Source organism: Bombus pascuorum, chromosome 2 (genome assembly GCF_905332965.1).
Source record: "Bombus pascuorum chromosome 2, iyBomPasc1.1, whole genome shotgun sequence".
Lineage (NCBI taxonomy): Eukaryota > Metazoa > Arthropoda > Insecta > Hymenoptera > Apidae > Bombus > Bombus pascuorum.
The window spans coordinates 13,366,244-13,380,469 of record NC_083489.1 but is presented as its reverse complement, the minus strand read 5'-3'; the positions used below and the strand labels follow the sequence as shown (position 1 = coordinate 13,380,469).

Genomic DNA, 14,226 nt, shown 5'->3' with positions numbered 1-14,226 from the left:
TACCACATAGTAAGAGGAACTGAATGAACCAAGTTGTACACACAATCCGTGACGTTGTTTGGTTATCATAGCAAACCTAACACAACATGGTTTGTTATTTAACAAATTAATTGGTTCCATCCTCCTTTTTCAGCGTAAATATTATTCCTTCTTTGTCTTTCTTCTTTATGTTTATTTCTTCTTAAACAATTTTTTTAGGTTATATCATTCGATTCAGTTTGTCTATTCGTGAAAAAAACATTAATTGTATTACTGGCATTAATTTTATTGTCTTCAATAATGATTTTCACAGAGAGAAGGTGTTTTGAAGTACTCGTAAATAATTTATAATTGCAAGTAATGTTACGTGCAATGATAAGTAAGTATTTAATACAGTTTCTAAAAGTTCACTATGTCTTTTTTTCATTACATATATATTTGGAGTCTATAGGTTTACCATATTGCCTTGTGATATAAAATAGGGAGAAAAATTAACACACTAGTAATTTGATATTTGTACGTATGTCAAAGGTAAAATGCAAAGTTGACGATTGACGATGTCTTCGCGTATCTTTCTTGTACTCTTTACTGAAGTATGTCGGAATAGAAAGAGAGGGAGATAGAAATACTCTGTCGCCACCTTCTTAAAGCCAACGAAAATATTGTTTTACGTAAATATACGTTCGCGATGAACCACTTTTATCCTTTCCTTTTCACGCCTTTTAAGCGATAGAGCTGTAATTGTCAGCACTTTGTCATCAAGAATTTTGCCAGCTCCAATTGCAGGAATATGAACATTTCGTAGAAAGCCTGCATCGATTTAATTTTAATTAGTCAATACTTTTATAAGATTTCTTCAGTAATTCTATATACTAACTGATTTTCGATAATAATATATTGGATTACAAATTTCTATCGAATAATGTGAATTGGATACTGAAGATAAAAGTATGGGTGAAAGTTCTAATTCTAGTTAAATCTCTCTTAATTTTCGCTATGAATTTTCGGAACAGTCTAATAAATTAAAGTAAACCGTGTATTTTTAAATCTTATAATTAAATAAACGAGAATAGATCAAAATTAATTTTACTTTTTACTTTTTAGGTAAGTTTCTTCCTTCGTTATGTGCAATTCTACAAATAACACAAATCTATACATCTACAAATAATTACGATATAACTAAAATTATCAGAGTGTTCGTGGTATCATGGGGTCATATACTTCAAAAAGTATGAACGAATAAACGAAGAAGTGATCCATTAGGTAGGAAGCCCCAGCTGACACACCCTGACGCTATCAAAACACGCCTTAAAACTTATATTCCTGCGTAACGGCATGGTAGTGGTGGAAAAACTGCGTACGTGAGATAAAATAACAGAGTGTAGTTAACAGGCTTGGGTAAAAATATTCAGCCAGCTTCCACCATTCTCCCTTTCCTCTCTTTCTCTTTTTCTCTTTCATTCTCAGCCCCCCTCCCTTCTATTTTTCTCCTCTCACCTTTGATTCTTTTATACTCTGTGATTACAATGAATCTTTCTAAGACTTATCTATTTGTTACATAAAATTTTATAAAATACTAATTTTTTGAAGCTTTAACATTAGGTACTTTCAAAAATATCGCAATTTTTAATGCATGCAACATTGAAAACCTATCGATATACTCCTACTTTTTACATTTAAATTTTGAAATATATAAAAATATACTTTAATTAATAACCAAAAGATGATATCCTTCTAATAACCAATTTCTCATATAAGTTTAATAAGTCATTTTTCAATGTATTACGTATGTTTTTAATAATTGTGTAAAAAATAAAACAAAGTACACCACACGGCGAGTGTTAGGTAAATCAATTTCTAAATTACAAATATTTTATATGAATATTACCCAATATTGATATATTACCGATTTACACCAATTATATGTATGTAAGTTTATCGATAATATAAATTTCTGTCTTCGTCGATAATATAGAATTCGATTTCCGTCGATAATATAGATAGATAATATAGATAATATATTGTCGTTGTCATAGACAGGATAATTTTGATTTCATTCATTCTAGCAATGTCATTAATCTAATAAATTATTTTTAGTCAATTCTGATTACATATTAATTAATGTATTTGCAATATTGATTTTTAATCGTCGTAACATCTTTTATAATTTATTTACAACAACTTTAACATGTTAATTATTTAGCGATTATATTTATATCAGTGAATCATTACACTTAAAGTTAATTAATTAAAATTTATTAATAAATGTAACAGTAGATAAAAGAATCTACCTAAAATACTCAATTTTCTCATCTGGTTTTTGCAATATTGCAAGATATTACGAAGCTTTTAAAACACATAACAACTCATTTATATATATATATAACTATATGAACAAGTTATAAATTGAATACCTGTTCTGTTAATCTAAATATTGGAATTTTTCCAAAATAATTACTATATAATTAACTTACAATGAATTTACAGTTGTGATTTATATGTTGGGTTTGCAAATGGGTTAACACATGTGATCTGATATTGCATGATACAAACATGCAGAGATCGATAATATATTCCGAACGACAGTACATCGTTTCACGGAAACTTCTTGGATATTTGTTTAAATATAATTTAAAGAAACATGATGTATTTAACATTATCTCCAGAAATATTAGTTTTAATAACCGACAGAATAGGTTATGTTTTCCATTATCACATCAGGTAATTATTTCAATGAATTAACGTTACACTGGTATGATTATTAGAAAATTTGTTTTAGTCGTATGGAATAAAACACACGGGATTAACTGGGACGAAATTGCTGCTCTCAAAAAATGAGTCGTTTAGAATTTACTTTTCAAAGTTGTGTAATGCAAGAAGTTTCAGCACAAGCTCTAGTAATCATCAACGCAGTTCCAATGAATCTGACGATTCTAATAAAGAAAACCCTAAAAAATCAGAATTAAATATGCTACTACTGAAATTTTTTGGAATATTCTTTGCGTGTTCCATATATTACTTAGTTGTGTCTGGAATCTTCGAAGGAATAGTAAGTTTGTAAATGAACAATTACCAGTTGAAAAAATTTATTCATAAAACTTATTATTTTATGCCAGGTCGTAGGAATGGATTGGAATGATTTTATAAATGAAGTACTTTTAAAAGGACAAGTTCAAGAAATTAAGATTTATCCACATGAGGTAGAAGCTACAGTAAGAACAGGTGCTACATATAAAGGAAGAATCCTGTTTAAAAAGCTTACTTTTTATGATGTTCCCGATGATGTTGAAGAAAAAATTAGGGCAATAGAAAAACGCATTGGTATTGGATCAGGTATAATTATTATACATATTTAATAAATCTATAAACCATTTTTTTATACTGAAATTCATTGAATAATTTTTAGAGGATGGAATTTCAATTAGATATGTTCACATGAATGAAGAAATGGCTATATCAGAGATAATTAAGTTATTATTCACAATTGGGTTCTTTGTCTTGCTCTTCAGGCATCCAATGATAAAAAAACAATTCGTCGGTTTTTCCTTTATGAATAAAGCAAAATATACGTTAGTGGAACCTTTTTCTGGTAAAGGTGTTCGTTTTAAAGATGTTGCTGGTTTGAAAGAAGCCAAAATAGAAGTTATGGAATTTGTTGATTATCTTAAAAATCCTGAAAGATATACAAAGCTTGGTGCTAAAGTGCCTAAAGGTTTTCTATATTTGTATAACTCAAATATCTATAATTCTTTTGAAATATTTTTTCTTCTAATTCATTGAAATTCACTTTAGGAGCTTTACTCTTAGGACCACCTGGTTGCGGTAAAACACTTCTAGCTAAAGCTGTTGCAACTGAGTCAAATGTTCCATTCTTATCAATGAATGGATCTGAATTCACTGAAGTAATAGGGGGACTAGGTGCTGCACGTGTAAGGGATTTATTTGCAGAAGCTAAAAAAAGGTTTCACTGATTTTTATTTTGACAAACAAAGCAGTTATTAATATATTTAAACTTATTGTTATGTTATCTATTTCGGAAGAGCGCCCAGTATCATCTATATAGATGAAATTGATGCAATAGGCAAGAAACGAGAAGAATCGTATAGCGCATCTAGTAACAGTGAATCCGAGAGAACATTAAATCAACTTTTAGTAGAAATGGATGGAATGATAGAGTCAAAGGATATTATTATTTTAGCTTCAACAAATAGAGCAGAAGTTCTAGATAAAGCTTTATTGAGATGTGGTAGATTTGATAGACATATTTTAATCGATTTTCCGACTTTAGAAGAAAGAAAAGACATTTTTGATTATCATCTTCAGTCGTTATCATTAGAAGGCACTCCAATGAAATATGCTAAATATTTAGCTCACCTTACTCCTGGTTTTAGTGGTATGTGTGTAATTCTCAATAAATTATTTGAATCTTACTTTTATTTTAATACTCTTGTTTTGAATGGTATTTTTGAAGGAGCTGAGATAGCAAACGTCTGTAACGAGGCTGCATTACACGCAGCAAACGAAAAAAAAGTTAAAATCGATAATAATGATCTCATGTATGCAATTGATAAAGTATTAGGTGGTACAGTCAAAAAATCTAGTACATTGACACCTCCTGAGAAAGAAGTTATTGTTTATCATGAAGCTGGTCATGCAGTAGCAGCATGGATGTTGGAATATGCAAATCCTTTAATTAAAATAACAGTAGTACCAAGAACAAATAAACAATTGGGTTTTTCTCAGTATTCTGATTCAAATCTAAAACTTCTAAGTTCAAAACACCTTTTTGAACGTATGTGTGTACTATTAGGCGGTAGAGTTGCAGAAAGTATAATATTTAACAAAATTTCAACTGGCGCGCAAAATGATTTACAAAAGGTAACTGATATGGCATATCTCCAAGTTCAACAATTTGGAATGAGTCCTTCTGTGGGTTTGCTTTCTTTTGATAAAGAACTAACGAGCATGGTAAGATACATTTATAATTTACCAAATGGTAGTAGTATACCACTGATTTATATTTTTGATTGAAATTATCAACTAGAAAACTAAAAAACCATATAGCAAGAAGCTAGGAAGTTTAATGGATGCGGAGGTACGAAGAATAATCGTTGAAGCATATAAAACAACTGAGAAGTTATTACAAGATAATAAGGATAAATTGATAACTGTATGTATGATTACTACATATATAATATACCTAAGTAGTTTCCATAATTTTTTAGACACTGTTTCAATAATTACTAAATATTACAGCTTTTTGCTTGATGAATGTTTAGTATTATTTTACTACAGCACATGGAACTATGTTAATCTCCTTAAATATCTAATAAATTTCCTTTCCTGAATTTATAGTTGGCTGAAGCACTTCTAAAGAAAGAAACCTTGACATACAAGGACATAGAAGCATTAATTGGACCTCCGCCTTTTGGGAAAAAAGATATTGCAGAATTGCAAGAATATAATTCAAGTGTGGAATAAATAAATGTTGATAATATATACGACGTTTCCCAAAATATCTCTACAGTACTGATATGTACCAGAAGAAATGCTATTATTATGTTTTATTATGTTAATTTCTGTAATAATGATTCACTTGTATAATATATGTAATGTTTACTTTTAGAAATAATGAAACAATAAAAGAAACTACAATTTAGTGACAAAACTTTTACAAAATATTTTACGAAATTAGCTCAATATATAAAATTATTCCTTTGTTATTTAAAATCTTGTGCTGTATATAGGAAAGATAAAGGATAAAATGCAAAATATAGAAAAGAATATATATAGATAATTGTTTCATTGTTTACAGTACATTATTTTTCATAACTAATGGAAATAAGTATGAAGTGTTATTTTTACAATACAACGCATGTAACATAACATTTTTGATATTTCAACAAAGACTATATAAAATGTATCAACTTTTCGATATGAAATAAAAATAAACGAAAGCAAAAGGTTAAAATAACTTATATATGTTATCAATAATATTAAAATACTTTTTAAAATAGATGAAGTACATTAAACATATTTTTGTTTTTAATTCCGCATTGTAGATATAATTCCTATTGACTTAAATAAATAAAAACACTTTTGATTTGTGCTTTCAAAGCCTGAACTTCTTTAAACACTATATCACATGTAATAGTAATTAAAACTCAGATGGAACAATGAGATCCTTAATAGCACCATTGAGCGTACGTTCTAAATGTGTACCATTCCAATATATCTTTCCACATTGTTCACAAATGTAAAAAACTTCTATATCCTGTAACACCTTCATTGGTACTTTATCAATTTGTATTCTTGCTTGGTATTTCGTTGAACATGTGTCAACATCCATAGAATTCGTGCTAAGTATCCATGTACGATCCTCGTGTTCCAACTGGTTGTTCATAAAAGTATCGTATTGTAAATCGTTACTGTTTGAGTTCGTTGCTACAGCTGAATGATATGTATTGATTACATGATCTGATGGATTTGTATCAATTCTATAATTATTTTTACGTGTTATTTTAACATAACTAAAAGAAGATAAAATCCTGTTAATATTATTACCAATATCTAATGTATAGTTTTAAGAAGAAAAAAATGTGTAATGAACCTTTTTAAAAGTTTATCCATTAACTGCTTTGAAACTTTCACAAATTCATCACTGTTACAATCTTGGCATCGACTAAATATGTCTCTATGTGTAACTATAATTTTAAAGTACTTTAATACCTCTCGTAGCTGAGCATCAGGATTAGCTGCCATTACAAAATAACAATCCTCAGGTGGTATATACTGTGAAAACTGTATAATGTAATTAAAATAATTAAGAATGAACAATATTATGTATGTCTAAGATTATTAATTAAGACTTACTCTTAAATATTCTTTATTACGCGTCAAAAGTACCCTCTTTTCATAAAGGGCTACTTGAACAGATCGTTCTCCTCTTTGATCAAATGCAAAATGAACGCAGTCGCATCCACACATTCGTAATTTACTTGTTAGCCCTCCTAACATTGAATCACAAACTACACGCCATTGATGCACTGGTATGGATTCACGTTTAACTACTTGTTTGTAATGTTGTCTGTTTAAATTCATGGACCCCATTCTTCGTGGTGATTGTATTGCTTTGTGAAAAGAATGATGATCTTGATTATTTGATTTCCAAAAATTATTCCTCAATCTTCCTTGTGGTGAATCTCTTTGAAAATTTTGTTTATCATAACTGAATTCTTCATTTTGGAAGGAGTGGGACTATAATAAAATGTTTATAAAGTATTATGGAGAATATATGAATTATTTATTTGAGAGAAGTTCTACTTTATTGGAAATACAGTAAATTATGGAACTACCATTTGTGTAGGTTTCCTTGTATTGCGTTCTCGTGATTGATGTGGTATATGTTGCACTTTCAAACACACATCATAAAATGGTATGTCTAAATGTTCACATTGAATTTCTAATGTTGCATATATTTCTAACAGACAGTATGCATCTAATGCTGTAATATTATAATATATAATTATTATATTTGATTCTTGTATGTAACTATATATTATATTATAATAAAGAGAATATATTGGGTTGACAACTAAGTAATTGCGGATTTTATAATTAATTGGTATTGACAAAATCCGCAATCATTTATTTGCCAACCCAATATGTTGTATTATAATAAAAACAACAGCAAAAAGAATTACAAACCAGCATATATTATTTGGCTTTCTCTTAGTGGTCTCTGTTCCCAATTAGAAAACTGATCAGATTTATTTAGTTTCTGCCCAAGACAAAGTTCTACAAGTTTACTCAAATTTTTTTTAGTAAATTTTTCATCACTTTTATGTGGAAAAACAAATTTATAATTTTTCACTAACTTTTTCCATAAGTGTACAATATCTAAATAACCTTGTCCATATATTTTTATTTTTGAAAATGCAGGCAAACTATTGCGTATAACTGTTACATCTTGTGCTATTCCAAATCCTATATCATAAATTCATGAAAATATACATGAATAAAAATAATAATTAGAATAGACATTTATTAACTAGAAGAACTTTACCAAGCTTTAAAATGTTTCTGTTTTCGAATAGATCTTTGGATAATTTAATCCATAACTCTGTTAACTTGTTTCCTATTGTAGTTACATCTAAGATGTATACATTAGCTTTGGTAGCTATTTGTATTAAAGCTAATTCTGTTTGTTTCGTACCTAACAATTACAATAAATTTTGTGATTATTTTTTATTACATTCTAGTGAAAAAAATTAAATCATTAACTTCAAATATTACCAAAGCATGGTTTCCATTCTAGATCAATACCAACAATAGAGACATCTCTTAATCCATTATCAAGAAATTCTGCAAAACTACAAAGATCATTTACTATTTTAATAGAATCTCTTGATAATTTCAATTCATGATAATTTATAGGGTCATTGTCAATGTTCAAATCATTCATCTTGCTAGTTGAAGCTCCTTCATTTATACCTATGTAACGAAATCTTATAAATAATTGAAACAACATGTAATATTAAAAAAGAGTTATTATTGCTCTCACATTCATTTTGTTCCTCTTCATATATAAGTGCCCATGGCCATTTTTCTCTAGGTAGATTAAATTTTTTAGCCCAATATAAAGCTTCAGCTGCATCTTTGGCATTAATTATCATCTTTATTGTAGCAAGTTGTAATGTATGATCATTCCCTACTGCATCTTGTACCATTTCCCACCAGCTAGCAGTACCTTAATTTAAAAACAGTTAATCTTTTATTCATACTATTCCGTGATTTATATTATGTAAAAAATTAACATACTTATACTAGATTGCACGTAACGTTTATACATGAGGAACTGTAAACCACCTTCGCATCTTTTTTTATTTAAATTAGGACAAAGTTCCGGTGGAAGATTATATAATTTAATAAAACGTGCTATTAATTTAGTCATGGGTTTTGTATTTACTGTTACCATCTTTACGTCTGGTATATTATGTTTTCTATAATATATTAAAGATATTATTATGCTTAAAACTTGTTTTCTTAGTTCATTATTGAAACTTACATAATTATATCATTTAACATGACAGCCATATTATTCTCAGGTCCAATTAAATTATCCAAATACAAGACTAGAACCTTCTGCAAATGAGGATAATTTGTTAAAAAATCTTCTACAACTATTAATTTATTCTGCAGAATAAGTGGTAATAGTAATGTTTCTGGATTGGCAAAATAATCTTGTAATTGCAATACAACTGCATATTGTGCTGCTTCTTTGTATTTCTTTTCCTTAATGACTTCCTGCAAGAATATACAATTTTTTAATTAAATAATGTGTTATATAACAATTGAAAAGCTAAATATTGTAGTCTAAATAATACCTTTATTATAGGAAGAAATTCCTCCTTGTGTTCTATGAATTCATATGTAGCAGCAACCATTTTAATGAATTCCATATTTTTTTGTCTAATAATTAATTGAAATGTTGCTAATTTTATTTCTACATCTAGGAACAGTTTACGTATTGGTTTCTCCAATTTCAACCAGTTTTCAAATTCTTCTATGACTGTAATCCATAAAGAAATATTAATTTATCTTTAACATCACAGGATTTTTACATTAATCTGTACAACAGTATCTATATAACTATGTATAAAAACTGTGTACTCAATTTTAATACTATTTCCCTGTATACTTGCATATAATAAATATAACTTAGTAATGTCATTTCATTTATATTATATGTATAAAGTAAACCTGTAAATGCTAATGATGAATTCTTTTTTATATATTTAAAATCTGAAGTGTTCACTAATAATCGTATTGTGCTTAAATATGGATCAGGTGCGCTGTCAAAATACTCTATTAATGTTTTGCTTATAACGTCACCCTTTTTCCCTGTAAGAATATATAACAAATAAATTAATAATTATTAATAAATTTTATTGTCACAGTATATAATTGTCACCTACATAATTGCCATATAGATTCTAAAGATTTGAGCCATTCTTTTGTAGCTTTGTCCACATTTGAAAAAAATGTTAAATCTTTTTCATTTTTTGCGGACAAAACTTCTATCGCTGATAATAAATCACTATTACTGTTAAATTCTGAAACTGAGCCTGACATTGCTTGCATTGTTATATACTAACAATATATCGAAAAACGTAATAAAACTAAAGTATTTTGTGGTCTATATTCTTTCAGATTAGCACAAAACTTGGTAAAAAAATAATTGTATCGACACGTTATGTCAATGTTTCGCATAGACATCGACGGGAAAGACACATTTCTCAAGTTTTCGATAGTCAGATTGTTATATACACGAAGTAAAACGATAACATTAAAATTCCCTACACGGTCCAATTTCTGTAATTACTTTATTTATTTTTTTTTTCATAATTTTTCCCAAATTTTAAATAGAGTGTATGTATATATCGAATTATAAATAAAATATGAAAAAGAGAACGTTTTGCAAATATTCTCATTATTAAGACAATTATAATTCTAAAATTCATCATTTTGGAACACATGATCGACATCATCTGAATTTTGTTTATGATCAGTCACTGCCTGTTGGCATATGATATCATTGAAGTTTATAAGTGAGAATGTAATGAAATGTAACAAAAAATTTGTGCCCTCTAATGACGACTTAATTTTTCTTGAAACTAATGTTTACATGGTTTTCGACTATTTCAAACATGATGAAACATAAGTTACCGGAGAATTGGAGTATACGAAATTCAAAGAGATATCCGCATAGAATATATTATTTTAATGAAAAAACAAAGCAATCATTTTGGGATTTCCCAACAGAAGATCAGACAGAACAAGTAATTTGATATTTTATTTTCTTTTATTCTTAATTAATACTAATGGTAATAGGAAGTGAATGATATTTTGTTAACCCTTTCAAATTATACTGCCTGTTCTAACCTATAGATTATAGTAAGTTATCTTTATTATATATTTTCGCATATTTTTAGCTAGTAATACTTCTCATACATAATTTAATTATAATTCATAATCTCTGTTATAATTATAACGTAAAAATTATTTATTTAGGTTGAAAAGAAATTAGGTCGATCTGCTAAAAAACGTAAACAATCACAAAAGATGAACTTACAAAATGATAAAGATAATGAAGCGCAGTTTACTGTTTCTGAAAGAAATCCATCTGAAGGGAGTGCATCTGAAAAAGAAATCACAAGAAGAAATATACTTACTGCTAAACGTTTCCATAGGCAAACGCAAACTAAAGCTAATGAAGGAAAGGAAACACCTCAAATGAAAGAAATTCGTCAGAAAATGTTAAAAAAGAAGGAAAAAATTATTCCTAGGAGTCCTCAGAGTTCCAAATCAACTAAAGATGTTTCAAAATCACCACCTTCAAGGCTTGGCAAAAATAGTCCACTGTTGCAAAAAACTGATGTTTATACATATTCAAAAGAATCTTATACGCCACAAATGCAAATACTTTTAGAAAAAAGGCAGGAAAGGACATCAAAAAGTAGTCCTAAAAAAAAGATAGAGGAAGACAGAAGCAATGCGATAGATAAAGGAAAAAATCCAATTAAGACACGGTTAAGAAATCAAAATGTATCTAAGCAAAAAAGTGTTTCAGAGGTTTCATCTCCTTCAGAAAGCAGAAGCCAGAAAGAAGTACAAAAAAGTCCAAAAGTTGGTTAGTATATGGAAGAAAAAGTTATACTATGTTATTTTCTAAAATCTTTTTATGTACATAGTTAAAAAGTTAAAGTCAAAAAATACTAATGTAAATCATATATTAAATAGCCATAGTAATAGAAAAAATATTGGTAGGTAAAAGAAAAAACAGCAATGCGGATGAAGATATTCCAAAAGTGCAAGGTCGAAAGTCTATGAAAACAAATTTAGGAAAAGAACGTATGGAAAGATTGAAAACAAGCCTATCATCACAGCAGTGTGATGATAATCTGAGTCATAATAGTCCTACAAGTTCTACTCCTGCAAAGAAATTCAGTAAGTATTGTAACAATGTTTTTGATATCATAAATTAAAGATTATTCTTAGTATTTAATTTCTTGAATTATAGACATGCCATGCATTTTTAAAAATACAGAAGTTAGATTGGAACGTTTGGAGGAGACATATGTAAATAATAAGATTGCTAATAATAAAAGTGTATATACTCGTGAGGTAAAGGGAGCAGCAAATGCATCTAAAAATCCAATAACAACTGTAAATGATATAGTAAAATGGACCTATGAAGATTCTGTTTGTGAAGAAATGCCCATGCCAAGTGTTTATAAAGACACAGAAGTTAGATTGGAACGCTTGAGGGAGAGATGTTCGAATGATAAGATTGCCACTAATACAAATTTAAGTACTCCCAAAGTAAAAGAAACAACAAATGCATCTAAAAATTCAATAACAACTTCAAATGCTCTAGTAAAGTCAGCCTATGAAGATGCTTTTTGTGAGGAAATGGACTGGGAGCCATTGGAAGATGAAAAGATTATGTTTGAAGTAATGTCAAGTACTTTTATGAATTTTATTCAATTTTCATATATAGATTATTATAATGAATAATAGATATACAAATGTTGAAGTATGACTTATATTTACATTATTTAGGTTCAAGCTGTTAGAACCCAACTTTGTACAGAAAACAATGTAAATACAACTTGCAATATCCCTAGTAATACTTCGAAATATCCCTTATTATCAGAGCAACAAGCAAAAAGGCATTTGTATTTTGTTGTTGATACAAATGTTTTTTTATCAAATATTGATGCTGTTGAACTGGCAAGGGAAGCTATTTTTAAAACTTATGATCATTCAATAATTATAATACCATGGACTGTTATACGTGTAAGATTCCATATTTTTTTATTTATTTTGCTATTTCCTAACATTTGTAGTTTTCATAAATAATCTATTACAGGAGCTTGATTATATTAAAGACGATAATGGTAAATCAAAACCAATATCATTATGTTTCAATGCAAGGAAAGCTATAAATTACATTAATAAACTTTTCTCTTCTAAACAATCTCACGTAATTGGTCAAACACCAGAAGATGTTGCAAAAAATAAAGAAAGATTTTCTATCGACTGTCCAGATGATGAAATTCTACAGACTTGTTTACAAATTCGTGATTTAGGGAAATCCGTGGTAAGTTATAATATAACATACTTTTATCAAAATATTTAAATGTGACTTTATATTTTGGTTCTTTATTATTCAGGTATTATTATCTTATGACATAAATCTTTGTAATAAAGCAATGATTTATGATATTGTGACACTTGGAAGAAATGATCCCCTTGAAAAAGTCGACTATCTTAATGCTACCAATGTAAATAAACTATTATCTAATTCTAATAATGGAAATCGAGAAAGTTTCAGTTTGAATTCTACATCAATTATGTGTGAGGAATTGCAGTTATTAGATGAAATATATGAGGACATAAAAAGTGTTATAAGAGACTTTCTAACAGTGGTAAGCATAAAGATGATATATGTTATAATTAGGTAATATAAGAAAAAAAAAATATATATATATGTGTGTGTGAATTAATAGTAATTTTTTTACAGATAGTCAGTAAAGAAATGTATGGTTTATATGGATCATCTTGGGAAAAATATGTTATTATAAAACCACCTTGGACAACTGTGACTGTTTTACAGTGTGCTGTAAAACATTGGATAGCTGCTACAAGTGAATCATTTCGAAGAGCAGCAGAATATATTTTGAAAGAATTATTACAGATATTTAAAGATATATCTGGTAATTTTGTTTCTATATTTTGAAAAAGATCATCGTTTCGGAGATTTTTATTAATGTTTAAACATTTTTCTCTTTAAGGCCCAAAGACTTTGAAGGAAAATAGTTATATCTTGGACAAATTTAATGATCTGGTACAAATGGTTAATATAGATAAACATTCAGCTTTAATGTTACGAATATTTAAAAAAATTGATGTAATTATTCTCACAATTTCTTCTATTAATATCATTTTAAAGTATTCTGAAATAATTTGCATTTTCCTAACGATATCATTTTTTTAGGAGTTAAAAGACAAATGTCGTGAATATGAATCTCAAGTAAATAATCAGAAACTATGTAATGCAATCGGAGTTGAAAATAATGTCGAGCAACAAGAACGAAGAGCACAGAAAGCTTTTCAATATTTCGAAGCTGCATATGTTTACGCTCGAGATATGGCGTAAGTTTCCTAATTGTATTTGTTTAT

The 14,226-nt window shown here is 28.2% G+C and overlaps 3 protein-coding genes across 6 annotated transcripts in view; 2 read left to right on the top strand and 1 right to left on the bottom strand.

Annotated features, from left to right (window-relative positions):
- Positions 1-2,338: 2,338 nt before the first annotated feature.
- Positions 2,339-5,653, top strand: LOC132916567 (paraplegin). 2 transcript variants are annotated; one of them, XM_060976673.1, is made up of 9 exons: positions 2,339-2,700; positions 2,759-3,028; positions 3,096-3,312; positions 3,386-3,691; positions 3,772-3,940; positions 4,020-4,372; positions 4,451-4,947; positions 5,024-5,149; positions 5,335-5,653. In XM_060976673.1, the coding sequence occupies exons 1-9, from the start codon at positions 2,533-2,535 to the stop codon at positions 5,458-5,460; spliced, it is 2,232 nt and encodes a 743-aa protein (XP_060832656.1). In that variant the 5' UTR covers positions 2,339-2,532; the 3' UTR covers positions 5,461-5,653. The 2 variants fall into 2 exon arrangements, with proteins under 2 accessions (XP_060832656.1, XP_060832657.1); XM_060976674.1 differs by having other exon boundaries at positions 2,562-2,700; positions 2,745-3,028; positions 5,335-5,651.
- Positions 5,654-6,015: 362 nt separating this feature from the next.
- LOC132916566 (exonuclease mut-7 homolog) lies at positions 6,016-10,306 on the bottom strand. 2 transcript variants are annotated; one of them, XM_060976671.1, is made up of 13 exons: positions 9,957-10,306; positions 9,742-9,882; positions 9,366-9,550; positions 9,047-9,285; positions 8,800-8,981; positions 8,543-8,728; positions 8,275-8,472; positions 8,045-8,194; positions 7,687-7,965; positions 7,335-7,483; positions 6,853-7,236; positions 6,590-6,780; positions 6,016-6,509 (listed from the first exon to the last, which is right to left on the bottom strand). In XM_060976671.1, exons 1-13 carry the CDS (start codon positions 10,120-10,122, stop codon positions 6,137-6,139), a joined length of 2,823 nt encoding a protein of 940 aa, XP_060832654.1. In that variant the 5' UTR covers positions 10,123-10,306; the 3' UTR covers positions 6,016-6,136. The 2 variants fall into 2 exon arrangements, with proteins under 2 accessions (XP_060832654.1, XP_060832655.1); XM_060976672.1 differs by having other exon boundaries at positions 6,590-6,771.
- Positions 10,307-10,567: 261 nt separating this feature from the next.
- The window catches only part of LOC132916564 (transcriptional protein SWT1), a 321,821-nt gene continuing 318,162 nt past the window's right edge, over positions 10,568-14,226 (top strand). Inside the window, exons 1-10 of one of the 2 annotated variants that reach the window (XM_060976665.1) lie at positions 10,573-10,820; positions 11,053-11,671; positions 11,809-11,988; positions 12,062-12,495; positions 12,604-12,840; positions 12,914-13,144; positions 13,218-13,472; positions 13,568-13,760; positions 13,839-13,954; positions 14,042-14,199. In XM_060976665.1, coding sequence (XP_060832648.1) covers positions 10,659-10,820; positions 11,053-11,671; positions 11,809-11,988; positions 12,062-12,495; positions 12,604-12,840; positions 12,914-13,144; positions 13,218-13,472; positions 13,568-13,760; positions 13,839-13,954; positions 14,042-14,199 — 2,585 coding nt within the window. In that variant the 5' untranslated portion in view covers positions 10,573-10,658. Of the gene's footprint in view, positions 10,821-11,052; positions 11,672-11,808; positions 11,989-12,061; positions 12,496-12,603; positions 12,841-12,913; positions 13,145-13,217; positions 13,473-13,567; positions 13,761-13,838; positions 13,955-14,041; positions 14,200-14,226 lie in introns of both variants that reach the window. The other variant, XM_060976666.1, reaches the window with a different exon arrangement.